Source organism: Cebus imitator, unplaced genomic scaffold (genome assembly GCF_001604975.1).
Source record: "Cebus imitator isolate Cc_AM_T3 unplaced genomic scaffold, Cebus_imitator-1.0 Scaffold344, whole genome shotgun sequence".
Taxonomy (NCBI): Eukaryota; Metazoa; Chordata; class Mammalia; order Primates; family Cebidae; genus Cebus; species Cebus imitator.
The window spans coordinates 1,371,036-1,397,249 of NW_016107659.1; the positions used below are offsets into that span (position 1 = coordinate 1,371,036).

A 26,214-nucleotide genomic window follows, 5' to 3' on the forward strand; every position below is an offset into this window, starting at 1 on the left:
GATGGATTAAAGATTTAAACATAAGACCTAACACCATAAAAACCCTAGAAGAAAACCTAGGCAATACCATTCAGGACATAGGCATAGGCAAGGACCTCAAGACTAAAACACCAAAAGCAATAGCATCAAAAGCCAAAATAGACAAATGGGATCTAATTAAACTTAAGAGATTCTGCAAAGCTACAGAAACAATCATGAAAGTGAACCAGAAACCAACAGAATGAGAAAATATTTTTGCAAGCTACTCATCTGACAAAAAGCTAATATCAAGAATCTACAAAGAACTAAAACAAATTTACAAGAAAAAAACAATCCCATCAAAAAGTGGGTGAAGGATATGAATAGACACTTCAAAAGAAGACATTTATGCAGCCAGCAAACATGAAAAAATGCTCATCATCACTGGTTATTAGAGAAATGCAAATGAAAACCACATTGAGATACCATCTCATGCTAGTTAGAATGGCAATCATTAAGAAATCAGGAGACAACAGATGCTGGAGAGGATGTGGAGAAATAGGAACACTTTTACACTGTTGGTGGGAGTGTAAATTACTTCAACCATTGTGGAAGAGAGTGTGGCAATTTCTCAAAGATCTAGAAATAGAAATACCGTTTGACCCAGCAATCCCGTTACTGGGCATATACCCAAAGGATTATAAATCATTCTATTATAAAGACACATGCACACGTATATTCACTGAGGTACTGTTTACAATAGCAAAGACCTACAACCAACCCAAATGCCCATCAATGATAGACTGGATAAAGAAAACGTGGCACTACACTACAGAATACTACGCAGCCATAAAAAAGGATGAGTTCATGTCCTTTGCAGGGACATGGATGAATCTGGAAACTATCTTCTCAGCAAACTGACACAAGAACACAAAACCAAATACCTCATGTTCTCACTCACAGATGGGTGTTGAACAATGAGAACACATGGACACGGAGGGGAACATCACACACTGGGGTCTGTTGGGGGGTTGGGGTCTAGGGGAGGGATAGCAGGGGGTAGGGAGATTGGGGAGGGATAACATTGGAAGAAATACCTAATGTAGGTGACAGGGGATGGAGGCAGCAAACCACCATGGTATGTGTATACCTGTGTAACAATCCTGCAAGATCTGCACACGTACCCCAGAAATTAAAGTATAATAAAAAATAAAATGAATAAGATTCAAAAAAATTACTAGAAATAAGGAAAGCCATTTTAATTGATCAGGAAAATATAATAATTCTAAATTTGTATGCTTTTGGTAATAAGCCTTAAACTATACAAAGCAAAAATTAATCCAACTACAAGAAGAAATAACTACACAAATATAGTGTATATTTATAGAATTCTTAGGACTTTCTATTTAATCAATCATTTTGCATGTGGAGAGATAGTATAACTTCTTTCTTGCAGCCCTTACACATTTTATTTATTTTTCTTGATTTATTGTACTGGCTAGGACTTCAAGAGCAATGTTAAATAAAAATGATGAGAGTTAATATTTTTTGTTTATTCCTTATTTTAGTGAGACAAAATTTAATGTTGTAGATCTAAATATAAAAGCAAAATAATAAAGCTGTTGAAAGATAATACATAGGAAACTATCAAGGCCTTGTGGTAAGAAAAGACTTTAATTAGGACATTAAAATCAGTATAGTGAATAGAAAGATACATTTAATTACATCAAAATAAAAAACCCTCAACATCATAATCCACAATATTATGCACTGAGAATAACAGAACATTACTTCTATAGTATCCTTGCCAAATATGCATAATCTTAACCTACTCGAATGCTAAATTGGGCATTTGACATGATAACTGACCAGTCCTCATAAAGTGTCAAGGTTGAGAAAGACAAGGAAAGTCTGAAGATCTATGACAGATTGAAAGACACTAAAGAGATGTGACAACTAAAGGCAATGTGAGACACTAGACTGGATCCTGAAACAGGAAAAAAAAAAAAAGATTAAGAGAAAAACGTGTTGAAATTTGCATAAATCCTGCTTTAGCTAATTAGTCAGTCTTAATTTTCTGATTTTAATTTGACTATGCTTATGTAAGTTACTAACATTAGGAGTTGTTAGATGAAGCATATAAGTAAATTCTTTCTACTATTTCTGCAATATTAATATCTGTACTATTTGTAGAATTTTGCTGTGTCTAAAATTAGTTCAAAATAAAAAGTATATAAATGGACATCTGTATCAAAATCACCATTAAAAATAAAATTCTTTTTTTTTTCAATAAACATGTAGATTTATTTTAAATCAGTTTGGTACATGATACAGATTTGGTAAAAATAAAATTCTTAAGTGGGAGAAGATATTTGCAGAACTTTAGTTGAGAATAGACTCATACATGAAATATAGCAAGAACTTCTACAAAGTCAGCACAAGCATTCACCAGTGTAGTATTTATGAATTAATATATAGTATATAGGATGCAGATTTCAACCATGTCATATTTATTTGAAAGGAAGAAACCTCTCACCAACATTGCCACATTGGCACAAACAACATAAGCATGTGGTAGAATTATTTTGATTATTTTTTCTAATGATTGGTGATTCTGAGCACTTAAAAAACATACCTGTTGGTCATTTGTATGTCTTCTTTTGAGAAATAGCTATTTATATGCTTTGCCTACGTTTTTTTAATTTTTAATTTTAATTTTTTTTTTATTGCATTTTAGGTTTTGGGGTACATGTGAAGAACATGCAAGATTGTTGCATAGGTACACACATGGCAATGTGGTTTGCTGCATTCCCCCCCATCACCTATATCTGGCATTTCTCCCCATGCTATCTCTCCCCAACTCCCCACCCCCTGCTGTCCCTCCCATATTTCCCCCCAACAGATCCCAGTGTGTGATGCTCCCCTCCCTGTGTCCATGTGTTCTTGTTGTTCAACTCTCACCTATGAGTGAGAACATGCGGTGTTTGATTTTCTGTTCTTGTGTCAGTTTGCCGAGAATGGTGGTTTCCAGGTTTATCCATGTCCCTACAAAGGACACGAACTCATCATTTTTTATGGCTGTATAGTATTCGATGGTGTATATGTGCCACATTTTCCCCGTCCAGTCTATCATCAATGGGCATTTGGGTTGGTTCCAAGTCTTTGCTATTGTAAACAGTGCTGCAATGAATATTCATGTCCATGTGTCCTTGTAGCAGAATGATTTATAAACCTTTGGATATATACCCAGTAATGGGATTGCTGGGTCAAATGGAATTTCTATTTCTGGGTCCTTGAGGAATTGCCACACTGTCTTCCACAATGGTTGAACTAATTTACACTCCCACCAACAGTGTAAAAGCGTTCCTATTTCTCCACATCCTCTCCAGCATCTGTTTTCTCCAGATTTTTTAATAATCGCCATTCTAACTGGCATGAGATGGTATCTCATTGTAGTTTTGATTTGCATTTCTCTAATGATCAGTGATGATGAGCATTTTTTCATATGTTTGTTGGCCTCATATATGTCTTCTTTTGTAAAGTATCTGTTCACATCCTTTGCCCACTTTTGAATGGGCTTGTTTTTTTCTTGTAAATCTGTTTTAGCTCTTTGTAGATTCTGGATATTAGCCCTTTGTCAGGTGGGTAGATTGCAAGAATTTTTTCCCATTCTGTTGGTTGCTGATTCACTCTAATGACTGTTTCTTTTGCTGTGCAGAAGCTGTGGAGTTTGATTAGGTCCCATTTGTCTATTTTGGCTTTTGTTGCCAATCCTTTTGGTGCTTTGGTTATGAAGTCCTTGCCTACGCCTGTGGCCTGTGTCCTAAATGGTTTTATCCAGATTTTCTTCTAGGGTTTTTATGATGTTATATTTTGATTTTTTTTTTTTAAAGAAATTCACCTTGTTTTACCCTTCAAAGGAAAGTAAAGGCTAGATAATCTAAGATACAGAAATAAAGGGTCATGAAGGAAATACAATTTGGATAAAATATATAAACAATGTTGGAAGAGTTAAAGATGATGGACATGCAATGGCAACAGTTTCAGAGGACCTTCAAGTCCTGCAGTTAAAAATTCCACAAGAGGACAAAGGAAAATTATAATGTAATTTTTGAAGTTTTTCTGAAGGGTTCCATTTTTCTCTGATGAATTTTGACCTTCTATTAAGTAAGAAAATGATTTTACATTTTCTCCTATACTAGATAACTATATGTTTCTATCATGTGTTAATACATTTTCAGTGGCTAGAGTCTACCATAAAAGTGCTAAAACACAAATAAGTTGATAATATTGTTTAATATTAAGTAAGTTGAGATTTCCTTCAGACATCCAAAATAATCTGTGTCTACCAACTATGGTTTGCTGATAGAATGAGTGTTGTTTTTTATCCCTAAACAAGAGAGTTAGAAGTGATTTTCACTGGTATTACAATCCTTTAAAATATTGATGCTTTTTAACGTCTGGTTCATAACTGCTAAGAGTTACACAATAGAGCAAAAAATGATACGTGAATTAATTCATGAATTATTACCCCATGTAACTCTGGAAAGAGCTAATGCAGCTTAACATAGACATATGAATGGTTGAGGGAAATGGGAAAGCAGAACTGAGAACAGAAAAAGCAAGATGGAGGCAAAAGCAACAAAAATGAACCACATTCATGCCAGGAGGACCCATCCATTTGCATGAAGTGAGTCAAAAATTAAGCTATATTCCCTAGTACATTGAGTAAGGCATAACTGAATTTAATGATCTCATGCATTTCTTACCCAATTAGGTAGAAAAACTCACCTGATTCCCAGGAGAAACAAAATGAGATTAAACAGTAATATTTTCCATGAGTCTCAAAAAAAGGACATTGCATTACATAACAACTTTTTAGTAAATAAAACAGTAGATTGCATAACTTTGTTTCTTATAATGGAAAAACAAAACTTTACGGGAAGCCAATATTGTAGCTGTACTCATCTTGCTGCTATTGCTCTACAGGAAATAATAAACTTTATATCTTCCAGGCAATGTTCAATAAATGTAATTTCTCTTAGCTGACATGTTAATAACAAGTTTGTAGCAGTAGGTTTAAGAGGAAAACAAAGTGCAGCTATTTTGTAGAGTTAAACTGTAGAACCACCTGTGGTAACATTTAGGCAAGTTGGCAATAGAATTAATACACTTTCATAGAAGTTGAAGACCATGACAAAAGTCTTTGAAAGAGAGGGCCAGCCTACGTCCTCTGCATGGAGAAGGGCCAAGGAAAGATTCTTGGGCTGGTCTAAGACATTCTTCAAGAAGTGATTTTGGATTTGCCGAAGCAGACAAATGGGGCCTGAAAATCACAGGTTCTACTTAACATGACCATAGTTACTTTAGTATGGAAAAACATATAACTGTATTTGCATATTTTATAAATTACATTATTTTATAAATTATATTTATAAATTACATATACTATGTATTTATAACATACATATTTTACCACATAGTTTAGTTAGAAAATCTTAGTATTATATTCATACAGCCTTCCAGTTAGAGTGAAACAGCAGCTCCTAGAATAATGTTTCATTCAAGGTAATTTCTTTGTAATACTAAGAAAAAAATCAATTATCAGCTGGGGTCACTGTTGGTATGGGGAGTTTGACATTCTCTCCATGTTTGTATGGGCTTTCTCTGGTTCTGCTTGTTTCCTCCCACATCCCAAAGATAGTCATGTTAGGCAAATCAGTGTGTCTACATGGTCCCAGTCTGAGTGAGTGTGGGTGTGTGGGAGTTTGTCTTGTGATGAGATGGTGTCCTGTCCATGGCTGATTAGCTGCTGGGATAGACTGCAGCCACCCCCGACCCTGAACTAGAATAAGCAGGTAAATCATTATCTTCCTTGTTTTCATTAATCTTTCTTAAATGTGTGAATAGCTCACATGTATTTTAAAGTTTAATATTAGAAGTATTTTAGTCTTTATTTAGAAGTTTGGTGATGTTTTTGTGACCAGAAATATGCTACAGGAACTTAACCCATTCATTAGCTTATGGTAAAATTGGTTTTGTTATAGGTCATTTTGGTTAAAGTCACAGTTTCCAAGAACCTATTGATAATATTAAGTGAGAACTTACAATCAACTTTCTGGTCTTTCCTCCAAGACAATCTGTTTGCAACATAAATACCTAAATAATTGATTTAGTTTGCTACAGAGGATTTGATATTGACCAGTTTATAGTTTAGAGTGGGTGGCAAGAGGTTCTAGTAATTCTTTAAAATATTAACTAATATGAATATTAGTTAATATTAATAAGGTGTGGCCAATTATTTTAATATTAAGACCATCCCCAATGTTTAAACATGTCATCTGCAGACAACAGAATGCTTCAAATTACTGGAAATGAATTAGTGATCATAGATTGTATAATTGTCTCCTGGAAATAGCTGCAAGTTAACCAAAGGCCCACTTTTACTGGAATTAAGAGAGTAAAAAAACTTGCAATCAAATGCAAGATCAAATTTAACTATATCTCATGTTTCTTCAGAGATTTAAAAGCCATACAAAGTCAACAAAATCCACAATTTTGTTGTTTGTTGAAATCTCTCTACAAGAAGAGAAATTTAAAAAGTGGTCCATAGTGAACTAACTGTAGCTACCATTTCCTTAGGTAGAATGTTGATATGAAAAGGTCAGGCTTCCAGTTTATGAAGAAAGAAACTTATACCAATTTTCTAAATGGATTGCCTACCAATCTGAAAATTTGTGGAAGTAAATGGTTGGCTCCAAAAATGGGATAAACTATATTGTGCATCCAGATAGCAGGACTGCACCAATAAAGTTGATGAGGGTTTTTGAATAATTTTAATAAACCTAGTAGTAAATATTCAGCAGCTGCCTTATTTGAGATTTAAAATATCATCTCTAGAACATGCTGAACTATTATTAAGACCTCTTCAGAGAACAATCTTGAAACCATACATAGACAGACAAACCAACTTGCTTTGTAGAGATGTGAAAACAAGCTTCTTGGGATGTTCATCTGTATGTAAATATTCACCTAAATTATCCATTTGTTTTTATTTAGGATCTGACAACATAAATTTATTTTACTGAGTTCAAGATAATGAATTTATGTTAAGATTTAAATTTAATAAGATCAAAGGAGCATCTTCTGATTTTAATTTCATATATGACATGCAAATTTCAGGAGCCTTTTTCCCCTTTTCATCCTACTTTGGGACAAAATATATTTTTTTTTTTGAGACGGAGTTTCGCTCTTGTTACGCAGGCTGGAGTGCAATAGTGCAATCTAGGCTCACCGCAACCTCCGCCTCCTGGGTTCAGGCGATTCTCCTGCCTCAGCCTCCTGAGTAGCTGGGATTACAGGCACGCACCACCATGCCTAGCTAATGTTTTGTATTTTTAGTAGAGACAGGGTTTCACCATGTTGACCAAGATGGTCTCGATCTCTTGACCTCATGATCCACCCACCTTGGCCTCCCAAAGTGCTTGAGCCACTGCGCCCGGCGGGACAAAATATTTTAAGTCATAAATATGTTTGCATATCTATGAATGCTTATATGTCTATAATACAAAAGGAGAATAGATTATAAAAATTCCCAGTTTCTGAGTTCCTTTTTCACATAAAGGAGATAGTCTTAGTGGTTTCACTTATTCTTTAAAGACAATAAAATAGAATAAAGGAATAAAATTCTCCAATAACTAGTCCTATGAAAATGTCAAAATTTCTGTAACTCAAATTAAAAAAACTGAAGTAGGGGGCAGTCAAAAATAAACGTGATCTGAGGAAAGCAAATTGTAAAACATTACGGAGGAAATTGAAAGCTATAAAGGGAAGTAGAAGAAAAGTACTTAGTAATGAAAGAAGTGCAGAAAAATGTATATCATTTTTAGGTAGCTTGGGGAAGGAAAGATGAGGCTAAATAACATTGTCATTTATATCCTTACAATTATAACACATTTTTTATTCTCTAGGAATAAGCACTTGACTGTAAACTCCCAAAGGATTTGTAAGCTGAAAACGATTACAGCCAAGACAGACAAAGGAAAAAACTTATTGACCATAAGAATTGTTCATCCTTAGTCTTATTTTCTTGGAGACTTTATGAACATTTCTTCCATAAAGACCCTTAGGCCACGAATGGGGGCTCACACCTGTAATCAAAGGACTTTAGAAGGCTGGGCAGATGGATAACTTGAGGCCATGAGTTAGAGACCAGCCTGCCTAACATTGCAAAATCCTGTCTCCATTAAAAATGTAAAAAAATTAGCTGGATGTGGTGGTGCGCACCTGTAATCCCAGCTACTTAGGAAGCTGAGGAACGAGAATCACTTGAACCCAGGAGGTGGAGGTTGCAGTGTGCCAAGATCACGCCACTGTACTCCAGCCTGGGTGACACAGTGAGACTCAGTCTCAAAAAAAAAAAAAAAAAAAAAAAAAAAAAAAAAAAGAAAAAAAAAAAAAACCCTTAGTAAACACAGCTCTCCTGTGTTAGACATGATAGTGTGACACCATGGGAAGGCGAGAGCAGCCGGGGCAGACAGGAGAGAACCAGTCATATATGAGTACCTGTCTTTCTACAGTGTGTGCTCTTATGCTCTATATAAGCCTTTCCATTAAATTCTCAGAATAAACATGGAGTCCTGGAGAATTCAGTGTTGTGGAGGTCAGAAAACATCACACACCTAGTGAGAGACAGAGACAGGAAGTCAGCCTGGATGGTCTGACTCTGCACCATGCCATTCCTCTATGCCATGCCTCCTTTTAGGCAAGAGATGGGAGTGTATCTGAATGCTCACATCTCTTTCAGATGAAGCTAAGAGTTCATCTGAACCAATATGACATTTAATTTAAAAAAAGACACTGTCTTCTATTTGAAAATAAATACGTTTCTTACTTTTTGACTAATGAGAACAGGAGCATCATTTATGGAAGAGGCCCAGTTGACAAAGTCAGCAACATCAACCATGGTTCCTCGGAGAAGCTTTTCTTTCAGTTCAAATGCATATTTATTGGTTCCACCTCTTATGAATGAAATAACATCATCTATGAGTTGTTCACTGGTGATGTTTACTGAAGAGAGAAGGAAGATTTAAAGAGAAGCAGTTGTAGTTCTATCATCAGTTATCAAAATGACATATGATAAACATTTATTGAATCCTTTTAGTAAAATACAGCCTAATGTATTTATTAAATTTCAATCATAAATATTGTTTATGCATTTTTTCATCCCAAATCTAAAATGGAAATTTATTTTAGTAGCCAATTATAGATTTCTGTCAAATCTACAATTTTTTCATCCCAAATCTATAATAAAAATTATATTGGTAGCCAATTACAGATTTTTATCTCTTTTAAAAAATAAAAATGATACACATGTTCTGGATACATTGATACTTCACAGCTCCTCACATAAAACATGGACACATGGGAATTAAACAGGAATTGGGGTGTAATATATATTTTCTATTGCAAACTTACCTTCATAATTACATTTGTATAGATTTGCTTTGATGTATTTTAACATTACAAAAAGAAGAGTTCAAAAAAGAATAATGTGAAAAGTAAAATTTATTTCCACTCGCATATCCTACCCATCTTTTCCTCAGTGTCTCTCTGCAGACTAAGCCACTTTCAACAAACCTTTGTAAGTCTTTTACAGCTGTGAATTTTTAAAACTGGAAAGGAATTTCAAGATAATTTTTGTCTTCCCCTCTTCATTTTTATGGAAGAGAAACTGGAAACTTAGAGAGGTAGAATGACTAGCTAGAAATTACACTGTTAGTTCAAGGACCAAATATAGAAATTATGCCATATAATGGCAAATTCAGCTTTTTCCCCCCTTCATCATTGGTTTCGAGAATGAACACATGTTATTGGTTGGTTTGCTTTTAAATATATCAGATTTTTCCCCACTTTTGCCTCCCCACTACCAGTTAACTCTTTTTTTAAAGGTGCGTTTCAAGCATTTGTATTTTTAAAATAGTCTCAGGTATTTCTGATTAGAGGAAAAGTTGAGAATTCTAGCACTAATTCATGCTTGTAAATCTTCTAAAGATTAACGGTAGGAAGTAATATATGTACCAAACATATTTGTATTTTTGAAAAGGTTAGGCACCGATTTAAAGATAAGGATGGATTAGGGATTTCAATTTAGGTGAAAGGTGGAGTTGGGGAAATGGTTTTGCCTTGTCCTTTGTTAAAGGATGCATGTAGCATTGTCACTTATTTGGAAGCTTTGTTAAAATTAGAGTGAAGTAAGGAAACTTTTTATGAAGATACTCTTTTAGTATTGCCATGATAAATATAGAAGTCTAAAATGACTACCGTGTGAATCGCATCCCCTAGAGTTGTGTACTGTACAACCTGCACAATAACAATACTGGTGAATATATGTCCATGGGCTATCTGTGTTTGTAGTGGTTTGAAAATCACTATAAATATAAGATAGTTTTTAAGCACTTTTTATTTTTGCAAACAAAGAGAATAGACAATTAAAAGGGCTCAATGCAAGAGGGCAGTGCCATTGACATCTACCCCCAGGCTTTAAAAGAATCTAACAAGTGAAGCCACACTTACCACTTCTACCATCTCCCCTCTTTATACAATCATCTTTATTAAGTCCACCTCCAACAGAGATTTCAGAGAAACCCACAGATATATCCAGATGATACCCGAGGCATCTCTTTATATCCTTTAGTTCGACACCTGTTTAATGAATTTATTTGAAAAGTTTTAGATAATGTCTATCAACATCACAAATAAATTGCTATTTTCAAAAAACATACTTAGGTTCCTATGTACAATTACTGAATTCAAATGCACAGTCATGTCTGTCCTGCTTTGTCCTCATATTGGACTCCAGTGACCTCCTTTTGACTTTGCTTGTCAACTTAATGGCAAAGGACACATTAAGTCTACCACATGGCTTAAAGGGGTATAGGTCAGACTATGGTGGTTATAGTAAAGTCCTTTATCTGTAATATCATAGACGTGGGACAAGAATGTCTAACATATATTGAATGCTTATCACATATCTGGCATCCTTCTAAGCATTTTGTGTGCTTTAACTAATTTAATCCTCATACTGGCCTTATGAGGTAAGTACTATATGGTCCTCATTGTACAGATGAATATATGGAATTGCAGAGCCATTGAATAACCTGCTGATGGCTTATTACTCAACTATTAATGAGCCAAGTTTGGATTTGAACCCAGAGCTGTCTAGCTACTAAGCACTTCTTATATCAACTTCATAGTTTAGTCATGAGATACATCAACATCTCCTGATCCTCTTTGCAAGACTCAGTTTATCCTTAATGTAGCTGATTCATTGCTTTCGACAGATGACTGATGTGTATGGCCACTTTGTTTTGGTCCTATGAATGCTGTTTGGTAGATATCAGTCTTGGAAGCTGACTCATTGTCGTGTATAGATGCCCAAACAGTTATTAGAAAGAAAAATCCTAATATTTTTTTCAAAGTCTATCAGTTATTACCTGTTTCTGTGATTCAGAAAAATAATTATTCCTCTATTTGAGGGTAAACAGCCCAGATCACTGTTCACTGACCATGTCAGTTTTTGCCTTCATTTATCATTTCTTATCTCATACACGCAAACGCACACACACACACACACACAGACACACACACACACATGCACACACTAATTTGTGATTATTTGTTCTGGGATCCAAAACACTTTATGAAAAAGGAAAGAAAGAAATTAGGTTAATCACGGGGTTCTACAAGGCGTGTCAGAGGTAGGCATCTGGGGGCATTTAGGCATTTATTCATCTAACAAATATTTCTCATGCACCCACAATTAGAACTTAGAAATTATCAGGTGGCACCTCCCATGGGAAGGGAAGAGATGGGATGAAAATGGAAGACAGTAACAGAAATCCAAAATTCTAGATTTCTAACCTTATCCTTAAGAAGTGTGAGGATGGCTGGGCGTGGTGGCTCAAGCCTGTAATCCAAGCACTTTGAGAGGCTGAGGCAGGTGGATCATGAGGCCAAGAGTTTGAGACCAGCCTGGCCAAGACAGTGAAACCTCATTTCTACTAAAAGTACAAAAATTAGCCAGGTGCAGTGGCAGGTGCCTGTATTCCCAGTTACTTGGGTGACTGAGGCAGGAGAATTGCTTAAACAGGAGGCGGAGGTTGCAGTGAGCAGAGATTGCGCCAATGCACTCTAGCCTGGGTGATAGAGCAAGACTCCGTCTCAAAGGAAAAAAAAGAAGAAGTGTGAGGATTCTGCTTCTGAAGATCAGGGTGAAAGATACCTAGGTGACCCTAAGGGCTCAGATTTTTTGCCTTAGCAGTGGACACTTTCATGTCCAGACATCTTAAATTGAGGTGGAGGACATGGCTTGGTCCTCAGGTAGTGGCACTGCTGAAATGAGAAAGAAGACTTCCTCTTCAAAGTCACTAGAATTGACCTGATGATCCTTGTCTATCAAAGCCAGAAAGTAAGTAGATTTAAATGGATAACTCAGAGTTATGCAGGATTAAAGATCTCAGCCTATGGAGCTTTTTCATCAAAGCAGCTCTTAGTCTGAAGATTTCTTTGTGTTTTGATCACCACTGGTGGGCCTTTCTCTTCTCATTTCCAAGTTACTCAAGATACAATCCTCTTATGCCCCTCTCCAATGTGATATCTCCATCAATATAGCTTCCAGATGGAGCTCACAACGACTTCACTATGCTGTGGATATAGCCCTGTGAAAATGTAAGCCAAGTAACGTTACATTTCAATCCTCCCGGGAAAGCTTCCCTCTGCCCAAAACAAGACGGAAGCATCAAGACCAGCTGGTTCTGGCTATGTCATATTTTGTTGTTATCACTGAGGTATTTACTGACCTTGGGGAGAGTATCAGGCTTTTACATCCCAGTTACATTCTACCCTTCACTTAACACCTGATACCTTGACACTCTGACCCCATAAAAGCCATTAAAGTGGTTTTTAGCAACACTTTCTTCCCTAAGAGAAACACCTACAGTTACAAGGACAGAAAGGAGGCATTCTGGTATCTATCATCTCCTTAAGGAATATTATAACTAGCCATAATAACTCACAACATGAATGATTACAACTTATTAATATAGTCACTTTGCACTTACATTTTTCTTAAAAGACTTAAATGAACTCTTTAGACCAGGCTGATAACTATGTATCAATAGACCTATATTCTACCTATGACAGACATTGGTGATTAACCATGGCCCTTTTCCCCATGATTTCAAGTGTGATCAGAAACCTACTTAACATGAGCCCAATTCAACCACCACCGTATAATGGGAAGTGTCATTGCATGAGGTAAAACTAATTTTCCACCCTGGCTTTAAGTTGTTATATTTATATGATAACATTGCTTCTTCTTTTTCCTCTAAAAGAAAATTTATAACACTATTTCCCTCCAATATTGAAGTACGCTTTGGAAGATAATTGCGATATGTAAATTGAACTAGTTATTGATTAAGAAATAGGTTATACAAATTATGTCTGTACTTTCTTTCACTTATAGTTTAATATTTCACTAAAAGTACCACCTTATAGTAGATGTGATCTCTCAGCAATGCTGCTGAGGAGAAGATGATCAAGTCAGTTTATTTGAGATGGAAGTCAATTTGCTATTTAACAGGATTTTAGGTGCCAAACAGCCCGAAGACAGTCCTCTCAAAGGAGCAGGTTACAGGACTTTGTATTCTTAAGAATTTAACCATTGAAAGAGGTTAGTGAACAAAATAATGTGGTCAAAACAGTATTTGAAGTCAGAGCTATATTTCTAGGCATACCTTTCCGGTTCATAGCAACTTTATCCAAAACATATACTAGTTCATAGGATCCTCCTAGAGATCCAGAACTACTGTAGTGGGTTCCATAGGTTTCCAAAAAGGCAAAATATTCTCCCTTTTCATAGGTAGTTGGCAAAGCTTTTAGATCATCCATGAATGTTGTTGTGAGCACAACATCACGATTTCTCATTACAAATCTTCCCAGATGAACTTCTCCTTTCACATGCAGAAACATTTTTTCCTTTGTTGTAGAGTAGATGAGGAAAAGAAACGTATTTTACCCATCATTTCAAATGAAAAATTATGAAATTTAGAACTTCCATAGACATTAAATGTTCTAGCGGTGACCATGAGATACCACTCTAATCCACCAAAATGGCTAAATGTAAAATACTATCAACACCAACTATTGATGAGAATGCACAGTGACTAAAACTCTTATACATTACTAGTAAAATTATATAGCCACTTCGAGGAACTGTTCGGCAGTTTCCCATAGTGTTAAACATGCATTTGCTTATGGCCAGCCAGCAATTCCACTCCTACATATTTACCTAATAAAATTCTTGTTCACAAAAGTATCTGCAGAAGAATTTCATTGCAGCATTAGTCAGAATAGCTTAAAATTAAAAACATCTCAAATGTCCATCAAGAGAGGAATCAGTAAACAACTGTGGTATATTAATGCAATGGATAACTAATCAGCAATAAAAGAGAAAATAAAACTACTGATACATACAACAACACAAATAAATCTCAAAAATATCATACTGAGTAAAAGAAGTCAGACACAGAGGAGTATATCCTGTATGCTTCATTTATGTGAAGTTCTAGACTAGGCAAAACTAAGCTATGGTCAGATAAAACTGGTCAGTTGCCACTTCTTAAGTGGCAGGGAATTGAAAAGGGCATGAGGAATTTTTCTTGGGGTAAGAAGCCCAAGTCTCTTTTCATGATGGAATCTTGGTGTGATCTTCTTTAATTCAATGTATTTTAAACATAGATCTTAAATAATTCTCATCTAAATATGCCGTTAGATGGGAATTATTCTATCTTAAAACATTTTTAAAAATTCTCTTGCTAACAAAGGTGTCTACTTAAATGTACATAATTATCAAAACTCATGAAACTATACACTTAGAATCTTTGCATTTTATTGTATAAAATTATACCTAAGTTGTTTTAAAAATAACAATTGGAGGAAATGGAGACATTACCTATAAAGCCCAATCTTCCCATTATGCAGATGATAAAACTAATTTAAAGATATCAAGTTATTTGCCCCAAATCATGCAAATAATATTTGACAGCATTGGTACTAAAAATCTAGGTCTCAGGTCTCCCTGTCCCTTCCACTCCAACCTCTCAATTTTTAATAACAGAGACAAGACAGACACTATTTTGAGATGTGGAACTCAAGTCAACCTAAGCAACTCAACAGTTAAATGTTTCCAGGGCCAGGGCTGATGGCTTAACTTTCCCAGAGAAAACTAGGGCAGTGAACTATGTAATTCAAAGCCATAGCATGTTCTGATCAAAAATAAACTACAATTGACATCCACAATTTTGCAAATGGATCTTTTGAGGGTCTCCTGTTATAGCCGTGGTTAACATACAATGATCGTGTGGGAGTTTAAACTATTTTATTTCTTTTTAAAGGTACACCTTGGAGTATATGAACATCACACCAAACGGTCTGTGTTCTTAAAGCATATTGTTGTCATTGCATGATTTAACTTTAGGTATTGGGTGATCTAGTCTTTAATAAAAATCTAATAGTAACTTAGTCTGTATGTTATAGGTCGTATGAGCTCTTCATCTCCTGAGTGGCACCATAATTCTCAAATAGGCTTTATCCAAAGCATACTTTTATTCCTTTTCAGTTTTGCTAAAGCTGGGAGGTATATCCTGGGGTTTGGAGGGAGAAAGACATGTGATATTTTTCAGGTCAATTTACTTCAAAGGTAGCTCTTAGCTCATTGCCATCAAATATGCAGTTGTTTTTTCTATCTTAAAACAATAAAAAAATTTCTTTTGGCTTTGCTTGCCTGACCAGCCACTACCCATTTCTTTGCCCTCACTAGAAGCAAAATTTATTCAGTTTTCTATACTGTATATTTTCAATTCTTCTCTTCCTAGTTTTTCTTAAATCTAAATCATTCCTGCTCCTGACCTCACTATTCCAGCAAAACATCTCTTGTCAAAGTCTCCAATAACTCATAATCCTAAAGCTATGATCACCTCTTAGTCCTCATCTTCTCTGATATGTTTACATAATTGACACAGTTCATCACTCTATTCTTTTTAATAGAGATTATTTTCTTGTCTCCTAGTCCAGTGCTTCTGCAACTATAAAATATGAACAAATCATCTAGAGAATCTTGTTAAAATGCAATACTGTTTCAGTTAAAATGAAATTCTGGAGCACAGTTTGAGATTCTAGCTTCTCGGCAATGTTGCTGCTGCTTTTCCATAGACCACACTCTGAGTAGCAAAGTTCTTGGGTACTTCTTGGTTTCTTTTACTTGTTTTCTATTGAAGCTCCCCAAGTTTGGTATTTGATTTCATTCTATTTTCTATGTACACTAACTCTGTTAGTAACCCCATGACTCAGTCAACAAGTCAATTTATAGCTCAATGCCAGGTCTTTTCCCAAACTCCAAGGCTCATAACAGCAACTTCCCACTTGTCATTGCTAATTGGATGTCTAATAAACACCTCAAACTTAACCTAAATAAATTTAACTACTGGTCTCCCTGTCCAAATCTACTCTGTCTGAATCTTTCTCCATCAGCAACTCCATTTGTCTAGTTGCTCAGGCCAAAATCCTTGGACTTACGTTTGGCTCTATAACTGTCCTGTCTGAACTACTATCATGTCTCGCCTAGATTCCTTCAATAACTTTTAACAAGACTCCTTGCTTTGGCTCCTAGCACCTATGATCTCTTCTTGTCAGAATACCTTGAGTAATTATTCAGAATATAATAGGGAATGTCAATCTTCTATTAAAAACCCTCAAGTGGTCTCCCATGTCACTCAGAAAAAAAGCCACACTGCATGGACTTTGAAGTTCTCATGATCTGATTCAAGGTAACTTTTCTAATTTTTTATCCTGATTCAATTTGACTAACTTACCACACCAGGTTTTTCCTATATTAGAAACTTCTCTCACAGTTCCTTCCATCAGATAAATAATCTCAAATCTTACTCTTTGGCTGTCTCCTCTTCGCCAAGATTTGGTCAGATCTCATCTCTCTGAAGCTGACCCTGAGCTTCCTTTTTAATCATGCCACCTTTCAGGCATCCCTGCTTTCCTTCATGTTACTCTAATTTTTCTTTTATCCCACAGCACTTAACACTTTCTAAATACCATATTGCTTCTTTTTTTGCTATTACATGTATTACCTTTGGCTGTCTTTTTCTGTGGAGCTTTCAACTCCATGAGGACAAAAATTTTCATCAGCTTGGTTCACAAATGTATTCTAAGTAATTAGGACAGTGCCTTGTCAAATAGCCCACAATTAAACATTAGTTGAATGACTTAAAGAGTTTTCCATCTGTACACTTGAGTGGGTATGCATGTAAATAGAGAGGTAATATACAGACCCATAGAAAACAATTACACAGTTAGGTATAACATAAGTGCTGAGTGAATTATTATTCTTAATGTGGGAGAAGGTTGTCTAACTAGGTGACTGTGGTATCAGAAAAGGAAGAAAGAGCATTTTACTGGCATCATGCTGATTACAGAGAGAATATTTTATATTTTTTTCCAAGAGTGGTAGAACAAGCTTCAAAATCTGGCTCAAATATTTAAAAAAACATTTTCCATGTCTCAAATTAAAGGTATGATTACAAAGTAATCAGACCAATTTTATGTGCAATGTGTATTTGCAATTTTGAATTTCACAGCATAATTTCTTTAGAGACACACTTTATAGTTAATAAGTTGTGATCATTCTAGGTAAGGCATTGCAATGAATTACCAGAATTCCTCAGTACAATTCTTCATTGTGATTCTGATGACCATATAAATTGAATGGTATATTACCACAATCTCAGTCAAAAAGAATGCTCTAAATTCTTAAACATTTTCTGCTCATCACCACTGCCAAAGATTCTATCAGATTTTCCTCCAGTTAGTATTCTTTCTGAAAAGCTGGCTACATATTTGAGAATTTGATGCACATTTCTTTTCTTTTTTATGATTTCTATTTTCTCTAAATACTTAAAATAAGCAGTTGGCTTAGTTTGGAACCTTTCCATTTTATTCCTATATAAATGTTTGGTCTTACCTTCTTTGAAGAATATGACAAAAATAGTTGGTAAGTTTCATTTTTGGAATATGAAAACCGAAAACTACCCTGGCCTTGTAGAGAATTTTGGGAGCATTCTCCCATACAAGGTGCATTTGTTACTTCAGTGGGTGTAAATTTTAGAGCTATCTTTGCATCAAACTTTGATATCTTATCTTCAATAACACTTTTAAATGCTTCAATTTGTTCCTCATAATGTTCGGTTCTGAAATTTTTCTCGCCTTTGGTCTAAAAGAGAATAAAAAAGTGTTTGTTAAAAACAAGATATGAAACAAAAGGAAAAACAAGCAGAACAGAACCAAACAGAAATCAAGCAATTCTTTGAAAGGCTGTAGAACAAAGGAGTTGAGCAGAAGTGCTGGAGTCAGATTGCTGGGGTTCAAATACAGACTCTGTGGCTTTGAAGTGATTATGCAATAATCTCTGTGTGCTTAGTGTTATTCTTAGTCTATAAAACAGGGTTATTCCTCATACCTAGCACAAAGGTTCTTATAAAAATTTAGTGAGATAACGCATATGAAGGGTTTGTAATATAGCAAACTTCATTTTCAACTTATTTTAAGTTCTGGGGTATCTATGAAGGATGTGCATGTTTGTTACATAGATAAACATGTGTTATGGTGGTTTTTGGTACAGATCAATCCATCACCTAGGTATTAAGTGCAGCATCCATTAGCTATTCTTCCTGATGCTCCCTCACCCCCTTCCAACAGGCCCTAGTGATTTTCTTTCCCCCCATGTGTCCATGTGTTATCATAATTCAGCTCCCACTGATAAGTGAGAACATGAGGTGTTTGGTTTTTTGTTCCTGTGTTAGTTTGCTGATAATAATGGCTTCCAGCTCCATCCAAGTCTCTACAAAGGACGGGATCTTGTTCCTTTTTATGACTGCATAGTATTTCATGGTGTATATGTACCACATTTTTCTTTATCCACTCTATCACTGATGGGCATTTGGGTTGATTCCAAATCTTTGCTATTGTGGATAGTGCTGCAATAAACATATGCATGCATATATTTTTATAATAGAATGATCTATATTCCTTCAGGTATATACCCAGTAATGAGATTGCTGGATCAAATGGTATTTCCTCTTCTAGATCTTTGAATAATTGCCACACTGTCTTCTATAATAGTTGAACTAATTTACACTCCCACCAACAGTGTAAAAGCATTCCCTTTTCTCTGTAACCTTGCCAGCATCTGTTGTTTTTGACTGTTTAATAATTGTCTTTCTGACTGGTTTGAGATGGTATCTCATTGTGGTTTTGATTTGCATTTCTCTAATGATGAGTGATGTTGACCTATTTTCATATGCTTTTTGGGCACATGGATGTCTTCTTTTGAGAAGTGTCTGCTCATGTCCTTTGCCAACTTTTTAATGGGATTGTTTTTTCCTGTAAATTTGTTTGAGTTTCTTATAGACCCTGGATATTAGACCTTTGTCAGATGGATAGATTGCAAAAACTTTCTCCTGTTTTATAGGTTGTCTGTTTCTTTTGCTGTGCAGAAGGTCTTTAGTTTAATTGGATCCCATTTGTCAATTTTTGTTGGTGTTGTTGAAATGGCTTTTGACACTTTCATCATGAAACCTTTGTCCATGCCTATGTCCTGAATGTTATTGCCTAGATTTTCTTCTAGGAACTTTATAATTTTTGGTTTTACATTTAAGTCTTTAGTCCATCTTGAGTTAATTTTTGTATAAGGTGTAAGGAAGGAGTCCAGTTTCAATTTTCTGCATATGGCTAGCCAGTTTTCCCAGCACTATTTATTAAATAGGGAATCCTTTTCCCATTGCATGTTTTCATCAGATTTGTTGAAGATCAGATGGTTGTAGGTGTGTGGTCTTATTTCTGAGGTCTCTATTGTGTTCCATTGGTCTATGTGTCTGTTTTTGCACCAGTACCATGCTATTTTGATTACTGTAGCCTGGTAGTATAGTTTGAAGTCAGGAAGTGTGATGCCTCCAGCTTTGTTCTTTTTGCTTAGGATTGTCTTGGCTATACAGGTTCTTTTTTGTTTTCATGTGAATTTTAAAATAGACTTTTTTTTTCCTAATTCTATGAAGAATGTCAATGGTAGTTTAATAGGAATAGCATTGAATCTATAAATTACTTTGGGCAGTATGGCCATTTTCACAATATTGATTCTTCCTATTCGTGAGCATGAAATGTTTTTCCATTTGCTTGTGTTGTCTGATTTCCTTGAGCAGTAGTTCTTGAAGAGGACCTGAACTTGCTTTGTTAGCTGTATTCCTAGGTATTTTATAGTTTTTGTAGCAATTGTGTATGAGAGTTAATTTATGATTTGGCTTTCTGCTTGCCTGTTGGTGTATAGGAATGCTAGCCATTTTTGCACATAAATTTTGCATCCTGAAACTTTGCTGAAGTAGCTTATGAGCTTAAGAAGGTTTGGGGCTGAGACAATGGAGTTTTCTAAATATAAAATCATGTCATCTGCAAACAGAGACAACTTGACTTTCTCTCTTTCTATTTAAATACCCTTTCCTTCTTTCTCTTGCCTGATTGCCCTGGACAGAACTTCCAATACTATGTTGAATAGGAATGGTGAGAGACTGTAACCTTGTGCTGATTTTCAAGAAGAATGCTTCCGGCTTTTGCCCATTCAGTATGATATTGGCTGTGGGTTTTCATATATGGCTCTTACTATTTTGAGTTATGTTCCTTCAACACTAAACTTTCAATTAAGACTTTTTTTTTTTTTTGCCAACTTGGCTGTTGTCAGGTTGTTATCAGTGAGAGAGTAGTTATGTCAGTGGTTCAATTCTCTTTTCAGAGATCTTCTTAAATAGGTGTAACTTTTGTCTGGGAAGGGGACACCTGTCTCTTCAGACAGTGGCATAGATTGGATTTAGTAGAATGTATTGAGTGGCTGTTCTGCATGGGAAACCTAAAGTTATTACTGTCTCATGAAAAGACTGAGATGTATATAGTTATCTTTAAAATAAAACATGTTGAAGAAAATGCCTAACATAACAGGGAAGATCAACCTAACCATTGCTACTTCCCTACTTAGATCCTTCCAATGTCTTTCTAATGACTTTATTATAGGTGAAACTAGATTTATTCCTAGTCAGTCTCTCCCTGACTGTGCATTAGCCATCTAGCTGTTCCACAACCCATGCTGTTCTTACCATAGGTATGAACTTTTATGCTGCTTTTACTTTCTGGGATGTTTTCTTACTCTTTTCCCCCAAATTCCCATAACATACACATCTCACACACAATCTGTCACACATACACACAAAACATAGGCCTCAGGTTGATTAATTCCCACTCCTATTTCAAGTCTTACCTGAAACATCACTTCTTTAGGAAAGCCTTTTCTGATAGAACAGACTAACAAAACTTTTTGCTATAAGATTTTATGGCACTGCTTTTAAAACAAAATAAAACAAAAACCACTTTTTTAAAATAATTACCTATTAAATGAAACTTAAGCCTTTGACTTTAGCTATACCCCATGACCCTATAGATACAGGGTCCAGGGCTAACCAGTGCTAGGCCAGCCTCTGTGGCCTCAGGCTCCAGGCCAGCCTCATGAACTCAGGTTCCAGCCTCAACCCAGTCTTCAGACAGGCCCAGAATGAGGCTGGTCCCTGTAGCCCCAGACTCCAGGATTTTACTTGCAGACTAAGCCTCCAGCTACACTCCAATGCCAGATCAGCACCCATATGCCTCAGCTCCAGGACAGTCTCCATGGCCTTAGGCACTAGGTCAGCACCTGGGACTATAGGGTGATGGGTCTCAAAGGCTAGTCTCTACAGATGCAGGCTCCAGTTTCACCCAGTTCCAGAATGGCCACTGCAAATCCAAAAATCAGGCCCAAGACCAGCAATTTAACCTCTAGGCCCATCCCAGTGCAACGTCAGCCTGATTGGCCCCAGGCTCTAGGCCAGCCTTCATGAATTCAGGCTCCAGGATAGTTCTTACAGCCTCAAGATCCAGTGAACCCATGGTCTAGGCCCACTCCTGTAGACTCCAGTGCTAGGCGGACCTCTATGGATACAGGCACCAGGCTTGTTTCAGCAGACCCAAGCTCCAGGCCTTCCCCAGTAAACCAAGGAACCAATCACATCTGCCCAAGGACTCCAGCATCAAGGCTGCTTGTGGACCGTGCCAGATGACTTGCCCAGAATCTCTGAACAAACTGACAAATGAAGGGTTATCCCTGCTGAAGTCAGTCTTTAAGGAATGGAATGCTTACTTCTTCAAAGGCATAGATATGCATGGCCACAAGGATCACAAATAATCAGGGAAACATGACACCACCAAAGGAACAAAATAAAGCACCAGTAACTGACCCTAAAGAAGTAGAAATTTACAAACTTCCTGAGAAAGAAAGAATTCAAAATAATTATCTCAAGCTTAGTGAACTGCATGAGAATACAGACAGAAGACCAGATGAAATCAGGAAAAAAAATACATGAACAAAATTAGAAGATCAGTAAAGAGACAGAAAGTACACACACATAAAAACAAACAAACAAAAATTAGGGAGTTAAAGAACACAATAGTTGAGCTGAAAAATTACATAGTGAGCTTCAATAGCAGATTCCATGACACAGAAGAAAGAATCATGAGCTCAAAGACAGTTCATTTAAAATTACCAATCAGAAAAACAAAAAGTAAAAAAGTATAAAAAATAGTGAAGAAGTTCTGTGGGAACTATGGGGCACCATCGTATACATCGTATATGTATTATGGTGCCTCAGAAGGAAAAGAGAAATGCAAAAGTGCAGGAAGCTTATTTAAAGTAATAATGACAGAAAATTTCTCCAAAGTGGAGAAAAAAAGGAGCATCCAAGTCCACGAAGCCCAAAGAAACTCAACTAGGCTAAATATAAAGATATTTTCATGAGACACATTATAATCAAACCAGAAAGTCATATGACAAAGAGAATTTTGAAAATAAGAGAAGAACAACTCATCACATACAAGGGAGCTCACATAAGATTACTAGCAGATTTTTCAGAAAAAGTCTTGAATCCAGGAAAGAGTGAGATGATATATTCAGAGTAATGGAAGAAAAATAAACTGCCAATCAAGAATAGTATACTTGGCAATTCTGACCTTCATAAATGATGAAGAAATAACAAATTTCCCAGAGAAACAAAAGCTGTGCAAGTTCATTACCTCTAGACCTTCCTATAATAAATGCTAAATGGTTGAAAGAATAATAATTCATAACACAAAAAATTTGTGAAATTATAAAATTCACTGGTAAAATTTAAGTACATAGTCCAATTCAGAATACTCTAACACTATAATGGTGATATACAAATCAAGCATATCTGTAGTATGAAGATTAAAAGACAACACTATTAGAAATAATAATAGCTATAATAATTTGTTAAGAAATACATAATATAAAAAGATGTTAATTGTGACATCAAAAGGAAAATGTGGCGAGAAAAAGGGCAGAAGTTTTGGAAATGTGATTGAATTTATGTGGCTAACAGCTTAAAATAGCCTATCATAACTATAGATATTTTGGGTAAGCTGCATGGTAACTCATGAAAACCACAAAGCAAACACCTATAATAGACACAGAAAACATGAAAAGCAAAGAATTAAAGCATATCAGTACCGAAAATTATCTACTCACAAACGAAGATAGTAAGAGAGAAAGAAACAACCAGAAAAGATATACAAAACAGGGCTGGTGGTGGTAGTTCACATCTGTAATCTTAGCACTTTGGGAGGCTGAGGTGGGCGGATCACCCTGAGCTTAGGAGTTCAAGACCAGCATGGCCAACATAGTGAAACCCCATCTCTACTAAAAATTACAAAAATTAGCTGGGTGTGGTTGTGGGCACCTGCAATCCAAACTACTCAGGAGGCTGAGGCAGTAGAATAGCTTGAACCTGGAAGGCAGAGGTTGCAGTGATCCAAGAATGTGCCACTGCACTCCAGCCTGAGTGACGAGTGAGACTCTGTCTCAAAAAAAAAAAAAAAAAAAACAAATAAACACACACACACACACACACACAACAACAACAACCAGAAAACAATGAACAAAATGGCAGTGATTGGTCCTTACCTACCAATAATTATCTTAAATGTAAATCTTAGATGTACTCAGTCAAGAGACGCAGAGTAGCTAAATGAATTAAAAAGCAGGCCCCAACTATTACGTATGCTGCTTATGAGACTTACTTCACTTATAAGTGCCAACATAGAGCAGGGATAGCTAAACATATCAGATAAAATTTTCACTTGTCAAAAATTGTAAGAAGAGACAAAGAAGATCATTATATAATGATGAAGAGATCAATTTAGCAAGAGGATATAGTAATTTTAAATTTCTAGGTACCCAACATCAGAGTACCTAAATGTATAAATTAAATATTAATAGAGCTGAAGGGAGAGAAAAACTGCAATAAAATAATAGTAGAAGATTTTTTAATACTCCACTTTCAACAATAGACAGGTCATCTGGAGAGAAAATTATGAAAGAAACATTGGAACTGAACTACACTTTTGTCCAAATGGACCTAAAAAATATACACAGAACATTCCATCCAATGGTAACACAATACATGTTCTTATTGAGCACACATGGAACATTCTTGTGGATAGATCATATATTAGGCCATAAAACAAATCTTCAACATTTTAAGACTATTAAAATAATATTAAAGATCTCTTCTGACCACAATGGAATGAAGCTCGAAATCAATAACAGGAGAAATTTTGGAAAAGTCACAAATATGGAAAAATTAAACAACATGATCCTGAAGAGTAAATAAGTCAATGAAGAGTTTAAAAGAAAAGTTTAAAGATATTTTAAAATAAATAAAAATCAAAATACAACATCCCAAAACTTATGGGATACAGCAAAAGCAGTTCTAAGAGAAAAGTTTATAGCAATAAATGCTTACATAAAAAAAAGAATGTCTCAAATAAACAATCTATTGTTACATCTTAAGGAACTAGGAAAGGAAGAGCAAACTAAGCTTACTAAACTAAAGTTAATTGAAGTAAGAGAATAAAGATCAGAGCAGAAATAAAGAAAATAGATAGTAGAAAAACAACAGAAAGACCAACAAGACCAAGAGTTAGTTTTTAAAAAAAGACAAACAAAATGAACAAATCTTTAGCTAGGCTCATTTCCTCAGGAGGAAAACAGAAGGCTCAAAATCAGGAATGATTTTGAGTAGAGACATTACTATTGGCTCTTCATATCTGCAGGTTTTGCATCCATGGATTCAGCCATCATTGGATCAAAAATATAGTTGGGCCTATGATGGTTGCAACTGTACTGAACATGTACAAACTATTTCCCTTATCATTATCCTCTAAACATTACAGTATAACAACTATTTAAATAGCACTTACATGACTTAGGTATTCTAAGTAATCTAGAGATGATTTAAATTGTACTAGAGGCTGAGCATAGGATATATGCAAATACCACACCATTTTTGTAAAGGACTTGAGCATCTAAGGATTTAGGTATTTGTGAGTGGTCCTGGAACCAATTCCCCATAGATACTGAGAGACAACTGTACAACTGATGTCACAGAAATACAAATAAACATAAGATATTACTGCAAACAATTATGCACAAAGAAATTGAATAACCTAGAAGAGATGGATACATTCCTAGAAACATACAACCTATCAAGACTGAACTATGAAAAAATAGAAAATGCAGACAAATAATGATTTAAAGGATTGTATCGGTAATACAAAAAGTCTCCTGTGAAAGACAAACCCAGAATCTGAAGGCCGAATTCAGATACACTGCTGAATTCTACCAGATATTTAAAGAAGAACTAATGCTAGCTTATCTTAAAATATTCCAAAGAATTGAAGAAAAGGGAATATTTCCAAATTCATTTTATAAGGCCAGCATTACCCTGATACCAAAGCCAAATAAAAACACTAAAAGAAAAGAAAAGAACAAGCCAATATCCCTGATTTGTGTGTGTGTGTGTGTGTGTGTGTGTGTGTGTATCTTCAATAAAATATAAGCAAATTGAATTCAGCAATGAAATAATCATACCTAATGATCAAGTGAGATTTATATCTAGGGTACAAGGATAGATTAACATATGCAAATCAATCATTGTGATACACCACATTAATGAAATGAAGGGTAAAAATTATATGATCATC

At 35.5% G+C, this 26,214-nt stretch overlaps 1 protein-coding gene across 1 annotated transcript in view; it reads right to left on the minus strand.

Moving 5' to 3' along the window:
* The window catches only part of C9 (complement C9), an 89,318-nt gene that overhangs the window by 19,926 nt on the left and 43,178 nt on the right, over window positions 1-26,214 (minus strand). The window contains exons 6-9 of the mRNA XM_017505906.2: window positions 18,050-18,298; window positions 13,755-13,995; window positions 10,534-10,662; window positions 8,852-9,027 (exon numbers count right to left, since the gene is read on the minus strand). Coding sequence (XP_017361395.1) covers window positions 8,852-9,027; window positions 10,534-10,662; window positions 13,755-13,995; window positions 18,050-18,298 — 795 coding nt within the window. The remainder of the gene's footprint in view (window positions 1-8,851; window positions 9,028-10,533; window positions 10,663-13,754; window positions 13,996-18,049; window positions 18,299-26,214) is intronic.